Source organism: Lethenteron reissneri, chromosome 22 (assembly GCF_015708825.2).
Source record: "Lethenteron reissneri isolate LAM-NWPU_2019-01 chromosome 22, ASM1570882v1, whole genome shotgun sequence".
In the NCBI taxonomy this organism is placed as follows: domain Eukaryota; kingdom Metazoa; phylum Chordata; class Hyperoartia; order Petromyzontiformes; family Petromyzontidae; genus Lethenteron; species Lethenteron reissneri.
The window spans coordinates 9,204,894-9,226,611 of record NC_083800.1 but is presented as its reverse complement, the minus strand read 5'-3'; the positions used below and the strand labels follow the sequence as shown (position 1 = coordinate 9,226,611).

The window sequence follows — 21,718 nt, the reverse complement described above, 5'->3', positions numbered from 1 at the left end:
CAATTGTTAAATTACTGGAAAGGTTGGAAAATGCAGTGCATTATTAAATCATGTTAAGATATCATTTATTTATCAAGTGAAAGAGAAGCGCAGTGGTAATAGCACCGTACTATGAACCAGATTTCTGTGAACTTGTCCTGAATCCCTGCCTTTGACCAAAGCCGCACTTATCAGCATTGTGAAACAAATCCCCATCATGGATAAAGCATTAGAAGGCCCTTATTCAGTCAGTCGTGGGTTGCCAAAGGGATGTGATATATTATTAGAACCTCTTTATACGGTAATAAAGTACCTTTGGAAATTACTGGAGGGAAGCTGTGGAGGCTGGCAGTCTGAGGCAAAGTGTGAACTACATGAGCATAAAACACATCGTTTCGCTACTTGGCTACGTGGCACAAATAGGATAAACACTTCACTTGGTGGTGGGGGCAAAAAAATAAAGATTTTTAAACGCCTCAACAAAACCAAGAGCAACACAACTCGAGGTAAAGCACATGAAAAACATTTACGTTTATAGTTTTGTGGCGTACAGCGAGCCATTAAAGGTGGCTTAAACCCAGCCTGTTGCAATTCAACTACAGTGCCCTTTGGATTTGACGTAGGTATGGTTTTAGTTCCAAGGTCACTGACACACGATGCCAGTATATAACAGCCCTTTCAGAGGACACTAAGCACCATTTGAATGGGAACTCAACTCCAGCAGGAATGATGGTCCACAGCTCACCGCTTGAAAAAGCCAAAACCTTGACAAGGCAGGTTTTGGGATCTGATAACAATTACACATCATTGCCGAGCAAGGACTCCAGTAATAATGTTTCGGTTTGCTACCAAGAGGGTGTCTTAACAGCCGACAAATTTAAGAGCTCAGGTATGATATTTTGACTTCATGTATTGCTATGCGTGGATAATATATATTTTGTGATAGTCCCACAACACTTTTAAAACTATTAAAAGTTTTGGATTTGTCAAATAGTACATGGATATTAAATTGTAAAAGTACCTAATCTAACAATCCTGAAACTATATTGCAACTCGCAATGCTGTGGTGGGCTATTCATTAACAACAGAGGGATTGTGAGTTGAGTCAATGCTCGACCGGGTTTCAAACTTACAGCTTTTCACTCGTGAGTCAAGTGCTCTGTTACAGCACCACCAGAGATAATTTGGGGAGAGAAAATAATTTTGAAATATGTATTGCTGATTTATTTGGCAATTGATAAGAAAATGTTCTTTTTTACTAAGCATCTACCATATGATTGCTAATGTGTTACAAACGCTACAAGGGCTGCAAGTGTTCCATTATAAGCATTTATGAATTGTCTTATATGTCTTAAAATAAACTAGCATGGTACAAAATGATGAAATGTTACTGACAATTGTCAGAGGTGATATTTATATTCACTGATATTCCAGCAGTTTTTTTTAATGTACACCAATGCTGTGTACATTGCTCTTGCCAACATCTTGATATTATGCTTGCTCATGAACATAGATTGCAAAACATAAGTTCATGTTTTTTTAGAATGCAGTATTATATTTCGTCTTAAATGATGGTCATTGTTTATAGTGTCTAAGTTGAGTGCAATCATGCATTCAGATATATGTTTTCTTTTCCTTTGTAAATAAACACATTTTCAATGTAATATACCAAATGTAACACTTTAAAAAAAAATCCATTACCAGATTTTAAATACCAAAACACCCATTAGAATCTAGCAAATTACATTAGTATTTAGCAATAAAAAATCTACTGTGCAAATCAATGTCTATTTATTCGTTAATTCAGCGTGTGCCTAATTCATGGTATATTAAATACACTATTAAAAACTCATCAATACATTGTAATATAATTCAATGTCGATTTTATTTTCAGGCTTAGAGAAACCGCAATGTCAACAACGTCGCCTGTCAGATGAAGGCATCACATCGAGACGAGGCCGGTGGTCAAGCCCGTCAAGTCCTGTGGTCCGGCAGAGAGACTACTCGTCGTCGTCCAGGTCAAATCCAAGGGCCCAGAACTCCTCTGGTGTCAACCCTTCAGGGGCACCACCCTACAGCCCTGACAAAATAATCAGTCCGAGTTTCAAGCGGAGAACATTTGCTACATTGCCCTCTCAAGCCGGTCACCAACCAAGAGAGAACATGTCTTGTCCTACAACTCCGTCAACTCCCCGTCGATACTTCTTCCCATCAACATCGAACTCTCTTCATCAGCATAAAAGGCTGCAACATTCAGAACAGCCTTTTGCGAGCGATGATCAGAAACATAGAGTTCAAGGTGAAAATGTCTTTCCCAAGTCAGAGGGGAAGGTAATAATGGTTACGGAAACATGTCAGAGCTCAGGAGATCTGTTCAACTTACAAAAGCCACCGAGGGAAGAATACCATCACCGTCGCATAAGAAGCACAGACAGCCAGCCGTCCACGGAACACATTTCTCATCAATCTATTGTGAAAGAACCAATTTCTAGACAAAACAGTGGTAAGCATGGAAGAGAAGATGGGAGGCCACATGGTCCGATATTCCCAGTGTGGAATGAAAGGCCTAATTTAAATTTAGAACGGATTCAGCTGCCTATTAAGGAAAATCCACAAATGAGCCAAGACCGCGCACATGTCTCAAAGTCAGTGAAGCACCACCCTGTTGACCATCCACAAAGAAACACTCAGGTTGCTACTAGAGAGGAGCAAGTGAACACTAACCAAAGCAAGGAAAATAGAAGCAACAAGCACGCCAACATTCTACCCCAAAACTTGCACGCCTCCCTGAGATGCCTCTTCAAAAAAGCAAAGCCGGTCAACATGTCCACACCCTCTACTCCTGAAATGAATAGGAGGGTTATGCCCACGACGAAGGACAACCAGAGGATGCCTCCCGGCACCCCTGCCAGGCTATCGAATGCAAGGCTCACGTGCAGCCGCTCCTTGGTCGATCTGACCAGCGCTCAGCCAGGTAACGGCGCTGTGTCACCACCTGCCCCAGCGTCTGGAAGCTCAAGTCCGACCGCTGCACGAGGACAAGTGATCGATGTCAACCCAGGCAGCCGGGGCATGTCGGAAGTGGAGCAGATGAACATGGCCATCAGGTTGTCGTTGCAAGTGCGCAACGATCCGCTCAGTCCACAGAATCAAGGTACAAACATTACGAAATGGACGGGTACCATAGTGCAGTAGCGATCGTGCGTACAATTCCTACATAGTTTTTTTTTGTACGCGTTACAACTGAGGTTGACAGCGTTGATGCATTGGCTATGTCTGCTCCGTCTACCCGTCTGTCTCTCCATGTCTGCAAATGGGAGTCGCTTTGACTGTCTTAAAGAGAATCCAATATCAATTGCATTGGATTATACAATTCTGTTGATATTTGACAATTGGGTAAGTGTATTAAATTGACGAAAACATAGTGATAAGTTTACAAAGGTTCGCCTATTTCCAAATCGTGATGACATCGCACAGATCCGATGAAATAACTCAAATGTCCCTTGCCTTGTGACTCAAGTTCAAATATGCATGATCATCGTAAGCCAGAATAATCCACCGCTGGATGAAGGCCGCTCCAAGCCACCATCTCTCACAGTGCTGCGATGCAGAAAGCCATCCAGACACCCGCACATGAGCTGACCTTATCGCTCCATCTCCTCTATGGACACGTTCCTTATATTTGCTGCCACTCCATAATTCACGACGAACATCAGCCCTTCTAGCCGTGGCAATCGTTCGAGCTGAACATTAAATACTCCCGAGGATATGTGCATTTGGAAAATTATACAGAATGAATGCTTGCGTGTACATTTTCACACTTTTATTTAAATTGTACAACAATCTTGCATGGAATGTGGGTGATTCCACGGCAACGGAATTACAAGTACAGTGTAGGTAGTGTAGTATTCAACACAGCAATCAATTAGAGCCTTGTGTGTTGCACCAACCTGCTGCGTAGGCACATTCAGAAAGCCACGAAACCTCAAGCGATGTGCTTTATGATGCATTGTGTGATTACCAGGTTCTGTGTCCCTAGCTGTAATTCCGTTACTCCAGAATTGATCATTTACATGTGAATAGACTAAAGTAAATAATTTGTAACATGAACGCACTCTCTGTACTAAATCACGTGTCATTAATCCACGGCTGGATGAAGGCATCCACATGCAGGTTTGTGGATGTTACCTCGCCATACACTGCCACGCAGGTCAATGCGGGTTTCTGAAGACGGGGAGCGTATGCGTGGGAGCATAGAAACACAGTACAATTGTACAGCAGTGGATTTTGCTGTAACACCCTCTGCTGCCCACCATGTAGCGCTGCATTCGAATGACACCCTGTTTGTGCATGGTTGCTTGCCCATCCAAGCATTATTCAGGCTCAAACCTGCTTATCTTCCAAGATCTTCCGAGACATTCTGGGTGATTTGGTGAACAGGGAAATAAAAATAACGATAAGGAAATAATAACATATAACTTGCACCCCGATGTTAATGTGAAGGTGAGTATCAATGTACAGAGCCAAATGGAGTATGAAAACGATTAAACTTAGCTTATACAATACAGGGGGTCCCCGAAATACGTCGAGGTTAGGGACCGGAAAGTTGCTGCTTATAACGAAACGGATTTCCCCCCATAAGAATAATGAGGGGGAGGGGGGATTGGGACCATAAGAGCGTAATCATTGCCTATGCGATGCAAAGCGGGGCAATTTCTCCAATAAAAAAATAATGAAATAAGGTAAGGATAGGGACCGTAACTTAGGGAAATGTTTTTTCATACCAAGCAACCAAAATACGTACTGTACATAATGTACACATTTCTAACCAATTCTGAGTTAAATAACCTTTAAACAGCATTTATACGTATCAAACACTTCATTTAAAACCATTATTATGAGCATGTCAAAGCAGCCCTGTACACTTTAAAAGTTTTCAATTTTTATTTTAAAAAATAACTACCGTAGTCACATTTTTAAGCAATGACTCAAACACAAAAACTATTTTACTGCAAAAAAGCACATACTCTTAAACAGCATTTTTCAAATATTTTACCTTAACCTATTTATTTTATGATTTTACCTTGAGGAGTGGATGATTTGTGCTTATTGGAGAAAGGTGTTGGGAGATGATTTAACACCTTTTATAGGATCATACCCACCTTCAGTGATTAAAATTATTTTTAGAAACGTTTCTGCATAATCTATGTTGGCACTGGCTGACTTTGCCTGTATTTTTTTACGTTCTTTTATAGTGCCTGAAATCTGTAAAACCATCCACGGGCCGCCTTGAATGGTGTTTCTTTCGCTGTTTCTTTCTCTCCCAACTCCTTTTTCAAGTCATCATACAAGCTTAGGACCTTCTCCTGATAAAAGGCTAAGCCGATTGGCGTGTTCTTGCAGATTCTCGATCCATATAGCCAGCAATCGTTCAATCATTTCAATGATAACACTTCTTTGCCATGTAATTTTAACATCCGAATGTTTTAAACGCATGCTTAGCCTAACTTTCTATTTCATCAGCAGTCTTCACTATCGTACGTACACTCGGTGGAGGAAGATTCAAATGGCCTCCAATATCTACCACACGTTCACCTTTTCTACGACGCTTTATCACTTCCATTTTAACATCGAGCGTACTACTAATGCGCTTTTTCTTACACTCAATACCTGCACTGTCACCAGCACTACACTTGCTACTCATTGTTGAAGGGATGCGACGATATTTTGTAGAGTCAAAAACGATGCAACGTCGTGTGCGCGGGGAAATTTGACGTTGGGTTCCTCAAAGTCAGCGACGTGAGTGCGAAACAACGTATATCGGGCCGACATATATCGGGTACCCCCTGTACTTGTGATTTCTTGATAATGTATTGTTATACCGAACATTTTTATTAAGTGAATTAAAATAAAGAAAGAGGAATTCCCCACTTATGAGGAAGTCTCTCCCTTCAGACAGCCACATTGCCAGATGGCAAGGAACAAAAGCTGTGCTTTTACCAGTATGATGAGTAATATCCCAAATAAAATAAAAACGCAAGACATTTGTCAATAACACTGCCTTAAAAGGAAAAATATATAATCGGTGATGTTTTGGGCAATCCACATTTTTCATAACACAATTTATGGAAAACGGCCATTGCTCAAAGTGTCGCCTATGATATACTGCACTTTCCCTTTTAAAGCAGTTTGTTGACAAATGTGTTGAGCAGTTGTTGCTTGTTTGTGCTTGTGTAACCACTGCCAATGCAGTGTAACCAAATACATTCTTTCAGTAAAATTGTCCTTGAGAAGAAATGGTGTGCTCCTTAAAATTACAGCTTTGGGGATCAAAAAATGTAAAGACTGTCAACGCAGTTAATTTTGAGGTTGAGATTAATTTACCGTTGATATCTGTAGAGAATTTCCATGTATTAATCTGCATAAAACAGTAGCTCACTGTGCACAATTATATCATGAATGTGAGCAATTTTACATGTTTAAACAATATTTACATCTGTATATGCATAAAATGCAGTACAGTGCTGGAACGATATAACATGTAATACAAAGTACACTTCTTTCACCTATAAATGCATAATTATCTTTTATACTCATAAAATAGGGGTTTAAATAAATTCCTTTGTACTTTGTATATGCCTGGTATACTCTAAACCAGCCAATATTGGATAAAATAGATCATTATCTACAAATTGACTTAACGCCAAACTTCAATCTAAAGAAATCACGTTCCTCCATCAATCATTCTAAATGTGCTTGTATATATAGAATGATGTATATATCCTCATTTACATGTAAATTGCAAACCTGTGTTACATTGAGCTGTAAAGAAATAGACCCCATCAGCGGCAGGTCCCATATTAGCACCCAAAGAGCCCCAGTGAATGAGCCCCTTGTGACATTAATCAGACCATTTTGAGATCACTGAAATTCCTTTTGAGGCCCTCCCCCTTTGTCGGCCACCACAGTCGCTGACTATGCATGCTGGGTCATATGAGGGCTCTAGTGATGGGTCATAACAGCCAAGCATTGTAGGAGGCAAATGGATGAGCGTTCAACGTGGCTTAGGTCCAAGGTTTGTCGGTCTGCCACCCAGTGCCTGCCCTCATGCGAACGACACTGATAATTATCCACTTTAACATTATCTAATAGACACCCTGACCTTTTCAGAGGACATTCTGTTTCCCAACCCGGGGCTGTGAAATGTTTCATGACGTTTATTTGTAAAAGTGAGTTATTTGCTGGTGTTGTCCACAAATTGGCGTACTTCATATCGAAATGTGCGCACGTAAGTCAAGGGGAAACTTTTCAATTAAATGGAGATACTGTAGAGTATAGTGTTTTGTTGAAGCAGATCCACAAGGAGAAAACATATAATTCTGCATTCATGCAACGCTTCAATTTACGTAATTTAATAAAGCATGTAAATAACAGAAACATAACTCCAGCACAAGCTATAATCATCACCATTTTATGAAATACAAATGTGCAAAATTGGGTTACAGAACTTAACACATTGTGGAATAATAAATCAAGGCTGTGTTTCGTAGTCAATGTGGTATAGAGTGCACGCTTTGCTAAAATTATATGAAAACATTTATGAGTGGCATGTCTTTAAAAAGTGTGAATTTGGGTTGTATAATAGCTTTTAACACTCAAATAAAACTACATTTTCCACATTTATAGAGATTATTTTAACATGGCGTTTGTCAAATTGTAACCAAATTTAGTTATCAGCGTTTGGCACAATTGAAAGAAATTTGCCTACGTTTTAGAACTTACCACAAACCACTTTTAACACGTAGGCTTTCGCGACCAATATCATCCATAATACAGGTTTTTTGGGGGTTAGATTATAAACCACTTTTTGTTGAATACAAAGATGATGCTGGTAAACATAATACATCAATAAAAAAGTGTCACGTTGACAAAAGACAAATAGTTCACTGCTTTAGCCCACTGGTGTGTTGAAGCGTGAAACCACAACATTTACAATTTGAGTACGACGTTTCGCTGGTAATTGCATCCAGCATCATCGGGCAATTCGCCAGAATGGCGGTTGTGGTTTCACGCTTCAACACACCGGTGGGCTAAAGCAGTGAACTATTTGTCTTTTGTCAACGTGACACTTTTTTACTGATTGGCCGTGTCGGGTGGTGGAGGGTTACGACACATTTATAAATAACGCGATCTAAACCCAAAAACGTTGATTATGAATAATATTGGTCGCGAAAGCCTACGTGTTAAAATAATACATCAATACCTGCCATTCGCGACTAAGTGATGGTGATGTCACCACGGCGCTTGTGCCAAGCCACGTGCACTTTGAGGCCACGTGAATTGTCCAAGGCTCGCTGACAGGAGGTCTCGGGACAGACCCAGGTGCCATGGGTTGGCTGACTGAGATGACTGGCAGATGCACCAGCTGTAATCTTACTGTGCCAACTTGCTGCATTTTAGCTGACCGTCGCTCCACTGCCCTCCGTTGTTATTGGAGGGTGACTGCTCCCAACTGCCCAGTAGCGTCCTTCACGAGCCTCCTCCACAGAGGCCGATATTGACACCGCTGGTGCCAGTCGTCAGAAAGTCCACTCAGCTCCACATCCTCCCGTACTGCATCAGTCCATCTCTTCTCCAGCCCATGACGTGCCCATTTAGCCCCCTCTATGCAGCCAAACAGAAGCTGCTTGGGCATGTGGTGGCTGGGCATGCCGAATACATGACCCAGCCAACACAGCCTTGCCTGCAGAAGGAGCTCACTGATGGAATGTGTCCAGATCTTTCAAGGATTTGTGAGCTCCTCACACAATCCATCCTGGTTAAACCCAGGATGGATTGTAGCCATGCCAGCCTGAATGTTTTTAACCGGTACAGATGTCCCATTAGAGGGGTCCACGTTTCACAAGCATGGTGAAGGGAGGGCATGACTGTGGCCGAGAAGACCCGAAGCTTCGTGTGGGGTGATAGACAAGGTAGCTTCCACACAGCATTGCACAGCCGATGAAAAGATAATGCCACCCGACTGATTCGGAGTGAGACCTCTACTATCAAACCAGAACTGGTCATAAGCACACTGCCCAGGGATGTAAAACTCTCCACTCTCTCCACAACTGCTCCATCACCAATGCCCTCTTTACCCATCCACTAGATTTAAAAAAGTTTACTTTATTACATGAGGTTAATCGAGTACTACAAAACAAAACACGAACACTTTCTATTTCCTTTTCCGGCAGAATGTGGTGTGCAATGCATAGAAGCAAGCACAAGCAAAACTTTTACAAATTAACGCATCCTTCTTGTCATCATCAATGAGCAACATGGAACGTCGCTGGGCTCTCCCAACATTTTGTACACTTTAACTGGAACTTATGGTGACGTCATGACCGAGTGAGCAGCGCTCAAACGTACCCTCCCTGACCCCTACATTGACATCAACCCAATATATTTTGCCCCACAGTTCAAGATGGGGGCTGAGGTTTTTCTTCCCTCTGGCACGTCGAGGTCAGATTTGCGACCCCGGCCCTACCTTGTGCAACTCAAGCCAGCACCTGTGGCCTCCCGACCCCATACTGCACGTGCTCGAGAATCAGAATATTTATCGTGGAGGAAGCCGATAAGCTATGAAGCTCTTTTTTCCACAAATGTTCAGTATCACAAGTATCGAGTAATGGCGGATAGAGCCCTAGGCAAGATGCCCAAGGCCTCCCCCCCGCTGACCTCCCCAATCAAGGACAGGCCCGACCCTGCCTCCCCCGCCCCGGGACACTATATAGGGATGCTACAAACCGTGCGTGACAAAGTGGAGCAAACTGTCACAATATACTCATGACATTGGAGAGCAAACTGAGAAAAAAACCACAGCTCTGCTCTGAATCCTCAATGAAAGATGTGGGTAGCCACATCTTTCGTTGAGTGGCTCATTACTTGGACATACGGTGGTATGTAAACATATTAGGGACTGCAATGTGAAAAGACATCATTTGTCGAGCTTTCTAAAGGAGGGAGAAATGCGAATAATGTATTTCGGTGTTGGACGTACAAAATTATTTTTATCCATGCTGGCTTGGTGAATTTCATTGTACGCCTGTGTCCACTCAATTACCTATTCCATATTCCAGAAATAGGCAATATGTTGGTTTATACATGTGAATGACACCCTATGTGCATTATTAGCATGATTTTGTTGAATGGTTTGTACAACTGCCGTGATGCAACAATGCATGCGGCCTCTGTACTAACCACTGACTGGCTTTACCACACAAATACACGACAATGATTTCGTGCGTTGTATCACCATTTAGTCCATTACGGACTGACTAAAACGCATCTCTGGACAGTAGTTTACAGCACTTGATGTCATGTTCCAAGGTACACCTTTAAGACGTCGCCCGCCTGCCCGCCTTTGTGTCACTAGTTGCGATATGAGGCTGAGTCGTCCTAGGAGAGACCCAGGACAGGTTCAGATAATCGTCACTGGTGTCTGTCGTAAACGGAAATCGAGCTTTGGTCGCCGGGTTCGTACAGTACATTATAAAAAATAAATGATCAAATATGCTATACAGCACATCATTGTATTAACAAATATGATTGTATTAATTCCTGTTTATCTGAACAGAGCGTATAAATATATATTTGCCAACCATAATGTGAAAATGTGATAAATATGCAATACTTAAAAACGGTAACAATTTCCAAAAATGTGTAACTTTTAAAAAAGTGACAATTTATCAATTTAAACCAGCAGTCTGACACATTTCATGTGCCTTTTTTAATACTGGCTGTCTCAACCAATGTTTCATTTTATAGCAGCAAAACATGCAGTTGTTTATGACAGCTCTGCTTGGTTAATATGTAACAGGGGTGGCATTCGCCTACATAACACATTGCACTCACAGTGCCCATAAAAAAAACTCCACAATCATCATTAAAACTCATTAGAACACAGCACCAAGTTGTGCATTCCATTCCAAAGTCTGCAACGAGCAAGTCGGCAATCACTCACAGGGTGTGCTTTGGGGGGGACAATGTTTGGCTGTACCAGCTGCAAAAGAACAATTCTCCAATCTTGATTTGAAGCTTTCGTGACTGCAGGAATCCATACTCTTTGGTTCTTTCGGTAAAGTCACGTAGATATAATATAAAATAAATCACGACGTTTCGGGGGCAACACAAGCGTCCGTCATCATGTGTTGCGCCGAAACGTCGTTATTTATTTTATTTTATATCTACGTGACTTTACCGAAAGAACCAAAGAGTAACAATTCTCTGCTATAAAACCTGGAGTAGCATTAAAATCTGGAATGAAAACTGATCAAGGCTATGCACATGACAAAACTAAGCAAGTCATATTTTACAATCAATATTAGTATACAGACTTTACATTTATTGTGCTTGAAACTAAAGAGTTGAATCTTTTTAGTTACAAATATAGTTCTGTAAAAACGTAATCTTCTCAAATGTAGCTAAACGTGCTCCTATTATTGATGACCCAAATCCATCACTCCCATTTCCCCAGTGCTGTACATATCTTCTTTCAAGATCCATCCCATCAGAAGTTATATCATGTTCCGTATATTTTTTCTAATTACCATCATGCCAAATCATTGCTTGACCTACCATTGCAGTGTATTTAAGAACATACCTATTTTATAATTGAAAAGTAGTTGATCATTTGGTATTTTAAGAACACAAGGCTATCACGAAGGAGCTATATTTAGTAGGTGTAGTCTACAAAGGAGTTTCCCAGAAGGAGGACATCTTGTATGTAATTCCAATTGAGTCATTTGAGAGCATTTTTTTTGCGTGGCAAATTTGAACCTTGACACGAGCACACAATGACCCACTCGTTTCAAATGACGTCATGCGATATTTAATGTCCACTGTGAAAGATAAGGCGCCCGTATTTTATGAATATATACCCGCAGTAATAACCAGAGCGGCCTTCCGGATGCAAACCACGAACCTCTGCAACAAGAGGCGAAGTCTTACCGCTGACCCATGTCATTCTGCCCTGATGACATTTCGTAAATACACAATGCCGTTGAAAACCATATAATTAATTGTTCTCGCATACGAGCTGGCAAAAACGGCTCTAGGAATAGATTAGAGCAGGGGTCGGCAACCGCATGCGGCTCTTTAAGGAATGGATTCGTGACCGTGATGTATTAAGGACCCACCGTCTCGTATTCACATGCATTGCGGCTGTTAAAATATTGAGCGTTTTTTTTATCGAATCCGAAAAAAAAATTGTTTCTTCTTGTTATTTTGTTTGCCGAGCTCTTGGATTAGACGACCCGTATGAACGCTGAATTGATGATTACAGTCTATTCTGCATTTGACTTTGGAGATGTTTAAAAAAAAAAGCACCACTGTCTTATCTTCCACAGTTGCGATGAGAAGTTCATCGACAACCCAGGACATTTCCTCCGAGCCGGACTCAACACAGCTCGTCTCGTTTGGGTCCGAGCCCATCGACGACGGCTTCTACGACAGCGCGCTGCACTCCGAGTGCATCGTGTGCATGAGCCGCCCCGCGAACGCCGTCATCTACACCTGTGGACACCTGTGCATGTGCCACAGCTGTGCCGTGGGCATTAAGGCCTCCCAGTCGCCCAAGTGCCCCATGTGCAGGGCTCACATCAAGGACGTGATTCGTGTTTACACGTCGTAGCACTTCGAGCATGGAGCGTGTCAATCGCTTGTGGGCACTCATCTTCGTGTGCCGTGCTGGCCTTTATACGTGCTCGCTAACAGCACTTGCCCCAACAGTATGTCAAGGCTATAATTTGGGTTTTTGTATTAAGTTCAAGTTCATTTATTAGGTATTGCCCTGTGAGCCATTCGGCTCTTGAATCGGGTGCAACCGCAACAAACAAAAAACAAAAACATGAACAAGAAAACATCTTAAAGTGACTATGTGCAAACAGAAAATCCAAGAAAAGGCAGCTAAATATTGCAGAAAAATCACCGTGGTTAGCACGCTGCACGACTGAACCTGTCCCCCCGAGTTCGATTCCTGCTCACGGCCAACACCAGTGACGATTATCTGAACCGGTCCTGGGCCTTCCTGAGGTCGACTCAGCCTCAAATGAGTACCTGGTGCGGTGTGTAAACAACGCCACTGGGGAGACAAAGGCGGCCGGGCGTGGTGGTGGCCGCCCACCCCCTTGGTGTGCCATTGCAGCTTGCATAGGTGCTCGCTAAGAGCACTTGGCACAACAGTTTGTTAAGGAGATAAGGGTGGTCTTTGTATGTGTAATCAGTGCTCACGAACAACGATTGCCTTAACAGTATATGAAAGCTGTTCGGTTGTTTAGAATATTGGAAATGGAAGATCTCATTTTGAAACCCCAAGGCATTTTAACTACAGTAAGACTGCAAGCTAGCAATTAGCCAATTTAATAATACTCGTTATCATGAACAAGAAACTTTAGTTTTTATTTCAAAAAGAGGTTGGCCGTATACTTGTTTTTTTAAAAGAACACGGTCATTTAAAAAAAATAGACAAAAGCCAGCTGCATATGTTGGATAGTTGAACACTCACATTTGATAAGCATGTTGGTATGTTTTAAACATACACAGACAATTACCCCGGGTCTTATGAATTCAAACATTTACTTTATTCCTTTATGGACAAGTCACACTCTCTAGCGAAGAAACTAAAGCTTTATTTTAAAACACACGACACATGTAGTCCTAAATAAAATCAGCGGTCACATAGTATGTAAATTAACGAGGCTTTTACCAGAGAAACCGTATCCTCTTAAACTAAAATCATAACAGCAAAAGAGCTGCATTAAACTTCAATGTAAGCACATTATAACATTAACAACATAACATTTCCTGAATTACCTTTTAACTCAGGATGTAAAATTAGTAGATAGTATTTTAATCTTCTTAGTAGTCTTATAAAGTAATAACAGTACTGTACTTACAATGCTGTGGTGTCCAAAAAGGGGTTCCATTTTTACACAAAGAACTTATCGGGAAGTTTAGGTTTTGATTTTGAAACATCATCTGGGGGATCTGATGAAACCTCGTTTTAATGATATGAAGTGTTGGGTCTAAACCATGTGGCACACGTAGAGTTGAGCAGAAATTTTTGGGACAATTAATGGGCAGATGCAGTGTGACCATTTAGATATATCGTACACTCAACTGAAATATAAATGACTTATGTACATGAATTTGATATGTGATCAACAATAGGTTTTTTTTTCTCGAAAGCTTGTTGTCATTTGATTGCATGGTACGCTGCACCTGCCGAATTCTGAACCTTTAAGAAATGCTTGGCACCGTTCTTTTCGGAAGCTATACAAATACTGTGTATGCAACAATACGTGGAAAGGAAGTTGTACTACTGTAATTTGTAAGCTTGTTTTGATGCTGCCATTATTTACGAATGTTTTTACTACATACCCACTGCGTTGCTGCTAAGTGTTATTCCAGTGTAAGTGTAAAGTATTGGAAAAATAAAGAGCTGGTATATTTCTACCCTTGCGCCTGTTTTTAAAACTCCAACATTGAAATGTGTTGAGCAACACTAATACTGTATATTCATTGTACATGATTTCTGAGAGGAGAGCGCACCGTTCAAGCCACATGAGAAATTATTTTTTTAAATGCTTTAATGACAAATGGGGTATCATATAAACGTCAAAGTATTTTGGACAATTACATCGGCCGGTTTATATTCAATCTCAAAATAAACTAAAAAGTAAGTTTAAATGAATTGATATTGCTTGGTATTGCATCTTTATAAACCATGGTACATGGCTTCCTTTATAGCAGACTTACAATCCTGAGGTGTCTCCTTCAATCATTCTGGTATGTTTATAAACTTGAAACGACATACAGAGAATTAGAAAGCCAGAGGGAAGGCATTTCCAACACCCATTCGATACAAATTTATACACACTCCTAAATAATAATTCATAATTATTGCTCTATTAAAAAAAATCTTATCGGCATGAGACACTTAATTGGCATAGGAAATGCTTAGCTTACAGTATTACGCCCCCCATCCATGGCAAAGAATGAAAACCGCGAACATAGGACCATTTGGCGTGAAGAGGAACTGAGTTGTGCAAACTGCTGAGTGCACTGTAGGAAGAGAGGCAGTCGCGAACAAAGTGTCAAAGCGAAAACACTCGGAGGTTGCTGCCTATACATCAACAGGGGCAGCAGAAGCACGTCCATCAGAAGATACTTGGTGGTGGTGTTGGTGTGTGTGTGTGCGCGTTGATATCAATTTATTATGTCTGCACGACAGCCGAAAAACAAGAACGTTCAATTGTGGAAGCCCCAAGATGTGGTTGACTGGTTCCGACAGGTAAAGCCGTGTATGGAATTAGCTTTAACGTGAAGTTATGCCAACATGTGTTTGTTTGTAACCCTCTTGAAATATGTTGCTATGCACAACAGATTCTACCGTTATGACCTCATGTACTTGTAATAAATGAAACACTTTTTCTGTATTTGTACGATATAACGGGAGAATGTGTACGCATTTAGCTTAACTGTACGCGTAGGAAACTAATTGCGTTTAAACTGTGGTTATGTCGCGGGGTGTGATTGGTTAAATTGTGCGATTATAAAAATGTGCAGGCTGCTTGAATGTCGTGAATTTTAATGGGGGGTAAGCTGTCAACACCAGATGTGATATTTATGAGAAGGGCATATTTTTGCAGGACAGTAGAAGGCTTTTTGGTTTTTGCTATGAAACGTTGAGTTAAATGTCTTCCGAAGATGGGAAAATCGGCACATAATACAATGTTATTAGAATTTTTTAAATGATTTTATATGCTTCAATATTTCCCCCGGGAATTCACCACCGTCAATTATACTGCAATACTGCAAGTACCGTTGTTTGCGTAATAACATAACTGCAATGGAAATTCGTACATTGCCAATATATACAGTGTTACAAAAGGTCAACATGGCTGGAGTTTTTTTTTCATGGAGCTGATAATCACAGGTTTTGGTTTAACATCTGGGGACCAGCATGGAACAAATGTGAATGCATAATTTCTTACGTTTAAAGGATTAATGCTGGAAAATATACCGTAATGCGAGACAGGTCTCCGCACACGTGGACTATTGTGTCCCTACAGGCAAGGCTGCTTGGCAGTTAAGCGGAAGTTTAAAGCGGAAGTTCCACGTGTGGTCGTGCCACACGCAAGCCACGCGTGTGTGTGTGCATGTGACTTGATAACAACTTTAAAGCGCATTTATTTCAGCAGGTCTGCCTCTTGCCAAAAATTTACGGTTCTGATCGTGACTGCCAAATACGATGTGTGTCCCCTACCCCCTCGCTCGAAAAAGTGGACAATTCAAATACTGTATCTTCTTGGTTCTTTCGGTAAAGTCACGTAGAAGGGAAGTAATAAAATAATAAAAATAAAACATAATAAAATAATTCTCACGACGTTTCGGCCACAACGCAAGCAGCCGTCCTCAGGTGAAGACCAGGTCTGTCGAGACGACAGACCTGAGGACGGCTGCTTGCGTTGTGGCCGAAACGTCGTGAGAATTATTTTATTATGTTTTATTTTTATTATTTTATTACTTCCCTTCTACGTGACTTTACCGAAAGAACCAAGAAGATGAATCCCTGCAGTCACGAATGCTTTAAATCGAAATCAAATACTGTACTTCATCAGTCGAGTTTCTTTTTGTTAAAGTCTTGCAGCAGGAAAGTATGAATTCTGTAAATAAGTCTTAACATACCTGCAATGGAAATTCGTACATTGCCAATATATACAGTGTTACAAAAGGTCAACATGGATTGTAATGTGGCATTCAGAATGAGTGCTTCATTGAGGTCAGACGAACACCCAATTTGAAAACTTGTTTTTTAATGTATATACGTATAAGTGTTGATTTCAGAATGAATGCATAATTGTCACAAAGGGGAGATGAAGCGTAACCAAATTAGAAAAAGAAAATTATGAACTTAAGTGCAAATTAATGACCCAACATCCACGAATTCAAATGTATGCTATACAGTACTATTAAATGTAAATATTGATAACACTTTAACATGTATTCGCAAAATAGCGATTTAAATTTGCCATACATACATGGAGATAATAATAATTATAATTCCATTTATAACCTCCAAAATGTATTTTAACACAAATGGCCATCTAAACGTTGAATTATATAACAAGTATAATTCGATGGCCATTTGTGTTAAATATACGTTTTTGAGGTTATGAAGGGAATTCAGACTTTTTTTGTTTCTATAAAAAAACTGCATTTCTTTTAAAATGTGCGTTTTATCGCATGTCAGCAAATAAAATACAGTACTGTACTTTTGTGGGCGTATATATTTTTTAAATGTGACATTTTCTGCTGGCTTAATTGAAATAACTTTTCGTGCCACAAGTCGTTATCACTCACGATCGGAAAATTTAAAATCATGCAACTCTTGGCAATGTTGACCACATTCGATTATGCTGTAAGTACGCTGACCAAACACTTATCCAATGAGCAAACCTTAAAACCAGGTAACGCAACAACCCACTTACAAGAAATGTTCCTCGTACATGAAAAAAACGGAATGCATTCGCCGTGAATGTAATTAATCTCGACAAGAGATCGGTGCCACTACTTGAACTTATTGGCAGAAGACAGGAGGAAAGTGGAAATACATGACGAAACGTGCAGTTGACACCCATGGGCTAGCTGCACATTGATCGTGGTGATGATGATGTAATGCATTTCGCTCATTAAATGTGTGAGAACAAGTAATTGTTTAAATTTCATTTTTTTCTGTCCAGAACAAGTTGGAAGACTGTGCCTCTGTAGCCCGGAGGAACCAAATTGACGGGAAAGCTTTGCTGGTAAGGATCTGTCGAATTAAAACCCCAGAATATAATTTAATAAAAAAGGAAACAATATATTTAGGAAATAAGCATTTTAGAAAACAATTCTGTGGTATTTCATTATTTATCATCCTGGACTTGTGCATAATAATATAGTAATTTTATTCAAATGGACAATTAATGAGGTTAAACAAATGGTTTCCAGCACAAATCATGGAAGGATTGCACTGCTCAAGGGAAACATAAAACGGCTACAGGGATTTTTTTATGTTGTAGTTTATTTAATGAAAGCAATATAAAGTAAACATTTACGAATATTTATACTGCTAACCATACAATTCAGCCTTATACTATAGCCTGGTCGGTGTTCAAGGCTGTTGCAAATGTCTATGAACATCACAATACCCTATAAGGGGGGTGCTGTGATCGCACTACACAAGTCACTTTAGTTCCTCCTGTGTAGTTCACAAAACCAACCAGGTATTTGTGTATATGTACGTACATTGTACTTCTTTTGCACCGTACGTAGCCAATGCTCCTCGGAAGTGCGAGGGAAGGACAACAAACAAAACGCAAAAAGCAGTTCTATGCTGATGTGTAGTAATACAACATTTTGCTTCTCAGCCAAAAGTCCCATGAACGCATGAGTCCAGCTGCTCAGATTATTTTTCTCCGTGTACTTATAGTCTGTAGCTTTTTTTCAAGTCACTTCCACTCTCATTTCTTATTCCAACCACATTCATTCCACGTGACCCTCCAACGCCTCGACAACTTTTGCACTGCACTGATGACATCCCCATAGTTCTTATAATCGCATCTTCTTTGTCTCTTCTTTCACGTGCTCGAACCACCGCGGTCTCGCCGCCCCTAACCACTCCCGAACATTAGAAGCCCCCCCAGACTGCCCTGTCTTCTCACCCACCTGGCCTCAAGCTGCCCTTCTAAATCAGGTATAATAACCAAATCATCAGCAAACAAAAGCTGCCATAACATCACTTTTTTAGCTTCTTGGTTCTTTCGGTAAAGTCACGTAGAGGGGAAATAATAAAATAATAAAAATAAAACATTTTAAAATAATTCTCACGACGTTTCGGCCACAACGCAAGCAGCCGTCCTCAGGTGAAGAACAGGTCTGTCGAGACTGTCTTTCCCTTCTACATGACTTGACCGAAAGAACCAAGAAGATGAATCCCTGCAGTCACGAAAGCTTTAAATCGAAATCACTTTTTTAGCTTCCTCAATACATCCAACACTATTATATGTACATAATACATTTCACAGTGTATTAGGGATGTGTTGCCAATTTTTGGGAAGAACGAAAATCAGGCCTAAATAACAACATTCCAGGTCATCTGAAGCTTTTATTTCGGATTGATACAAAAAGATGACATCACAGCAAATGATATCACATGTATTACCTCACTTATTTTATTAGTACGAGACGCGTTACGTGTTTACGTAATGTAAAATTAAGCTAAAACCTGAAACGTAGACATCCGAACTTGTGCCTAAAATTCCTAAAATCGGAAATGTTTAATCCAAAACTCGTCCTTATAGTCCATATGCTGTTATTATTAATTAACTCATCAAAAGGAACTTGCGAAATATCACAATACAGAACCCTCTTGAAAAAGAAGCTTCATACACATGAAGGCATTATGTGATAAATGTATTGATATAGTCTCTCATGGCTGAAGTCCTTCCCGTGCCTTATTGGTCATGGCCATTATTTGACTGTACTTCACAATGCTGATCAGTGTGTGGTTGGTGAAGGTGACTGCCCAGATAAGATTCAAACATCACTCACCACCGATACAGTAAAATTATAAACTATTTTTTATTTTTACTAGGTAAGGCCCACAAACATATATCGCTCTTTTTGAGAAGCTGACCACAAATGATAGCTCAACGAAATTGCTTACCTTGTGCAAATTTATAGCAGCCAAATACTCTAAACGCATGTTGATTCTAAATGTGGAGGGAAAAACCGGAGGAAAATCCACACAACCATGGGGAGAGACATGCAAACTCCAAATATGCAGGCATCAGGGTCAGGATGAAACCCATATACCAGGCGAGCTGGTTAACATCTCCTAGCCACCGTGATGATAACTGCGGCCCAGAATTTAACTTAAGCGGGGTGGTTAATTATACCGTTAACTGTGTACTGCGTACAACAGTCGTGTCATTATGCATAATATACACCGTATTATTTATTGTACGTATACTGTATTGAATTGATAGCATAAGCAGTTTTTTTACGATGTCCGCCTGAATATTATAAATTCATTTAATAGTTTTTATTTTCCAAGTTTCCAAAATGATGCCGCAGCAGGAATGCAGAAATTGATAGATTTTTGTATAACCCTGTCAAAAACACACTGCAAGCTCATATCTATATATGGAAAGGGGAACTTTCTTAGAAATGGATGTTTTAGAGTTGGCCTGACTGCATACAAGTGTGCTACAGTTTATGAGCGTATGAGTTATAATGGTAAAATATATTTAAAATGTCCATCTGTGAGGGTCTATAATGGTTAACCTGTAACTTTTTGATCTCAATAACGATGACGGGTAGCTAACCACTCCAGAATGTGTCGAGTGGGAAAGGCAAAAACTGGGTACAGTAGCTCTCAGATGGTGGAAAACAAAGTTCTCCGGAGAACAGTGTTTGTATAACAACCTTTCTGGTGAAAGAATTTCCGAACTGGAAATGTACAGGCTAGATTTGTTCAGTTCTGTGAAATGTGTCTTCCATACAGCAGTGCAGTTGAATGGCGCAAGAAGTTTAACCATGAACTACAGATGGGCAAAAGGCTGATGAGGAAGTCAAATCAGATGTTCTGAAATGGCTGCAGAGATGTTCACATGAACTCCATAGATCTGATACGTGCATTGTCTTTGTACTGTCGCCTTTTGACCTTCTCTGGTCTGACACTGGTGAGACTGGGCCATACAAAAGGCTGTCTCTGGTCTAGGCCAATCCGTTTCAAAGACAATGCAACGATTATTAGAGCAAGTTTGTTTGCATGTTTTTTCCATAAGTACGTGTGGTTAATGCAGACTTGATTCCTTGCAAAAAGGAATCTATTTGGTTTTTTTTTACATCTTAATTAACACCTGTTATATTAGCAGAAAGGTTAAAAAACCTATTCTTATTTTTTTCCTGTTGACATTAAAAGTGTTACAACACTTTCATGGGACAAATGTACCCTGCAACCTAGTAGTATCGTGGAAAAAAGGGTACGTTTCAGTTTAACACGTAGTAGACTTTCGCGACCAATATTATTCATGAGAGTTTTTTTGTGTTAGATCGCGTAAATATAAATGTGTCATTAAACCGACCACCACCGGACACAGCCAATTAGTAAGGTTTGTCATGTAAACAAACATTAGTTACGAGTTCAGCACACCGGTGTGTTGGGAGAGTAACCCCACAACATTTACAATTCGAGTACGACATTTCGCCGGTAATGTTTTTTCAACCTCTATTATAGATTGGGTACGTTTCGTTCACTTAACTTTCAAATCTCCGAGAATTAACAGTTCATGTGAAATTTGAACAAGTTTCAAGATATAAAAACACACTTGTTTAGTTGAAATATTAAGTGTAAATTAGGACAAATTTAGAAGTCAAGAGGTTCCATTTAAACAATTAGTATATGAAACGTAATAAATTACTGGCCAACACACTGTTCGTGCTGTGAAGCCGACATCGAAATGTGATCTAAAATGCTGACCAAAATGAGTAAAATTAGCACCATCTAGTGGGGAATCAACGGTAATTGTATCTTTAAAAACTGACCGTAAAATAGTGAAATCTTGACCACTGGCTCATGACCATCAACAAAGTTGAGCAGTGACCATCGCATACTGTATCATAGCAACACTCTAACTTCGACTAAAATTAC

The 21,718-nt window shown here is 40.2% G+C and overlaps 1 protein-coding gene across 1 annotated transcript in view; it reads left to right on the top strand.

The window, feature by feature from the left end:
- Positions 1-688: 688 nt before the first annotated feature.
- The window catches only part of LOC133345614 (B-cell linker protein-like), a 51,551-nt gene continuing 30,521 nt past the window's right edge, over positions 689-21,718 (top strand). The window contains exons 1-4 of the mRNA XM_061556536.1: positions 689-868; positions 1,874-3,133; positions 12,366-15,310; positions 17,763-17,825. Of these exons, the coding sequence (XP_061412520.1) occupies positions 15,236-15,310; positions 17,763-17,825 (138 nt within the window). The 5' untranslated portion in view covers positions 689-868; positions 1,874-3,133; positions 12,366-15,235. The remainder of the gene's footprint in view (positions 869-1,873; positions 3,134-12,365; positions 15,311-17,762; positions 17,826-21,718) is intronic.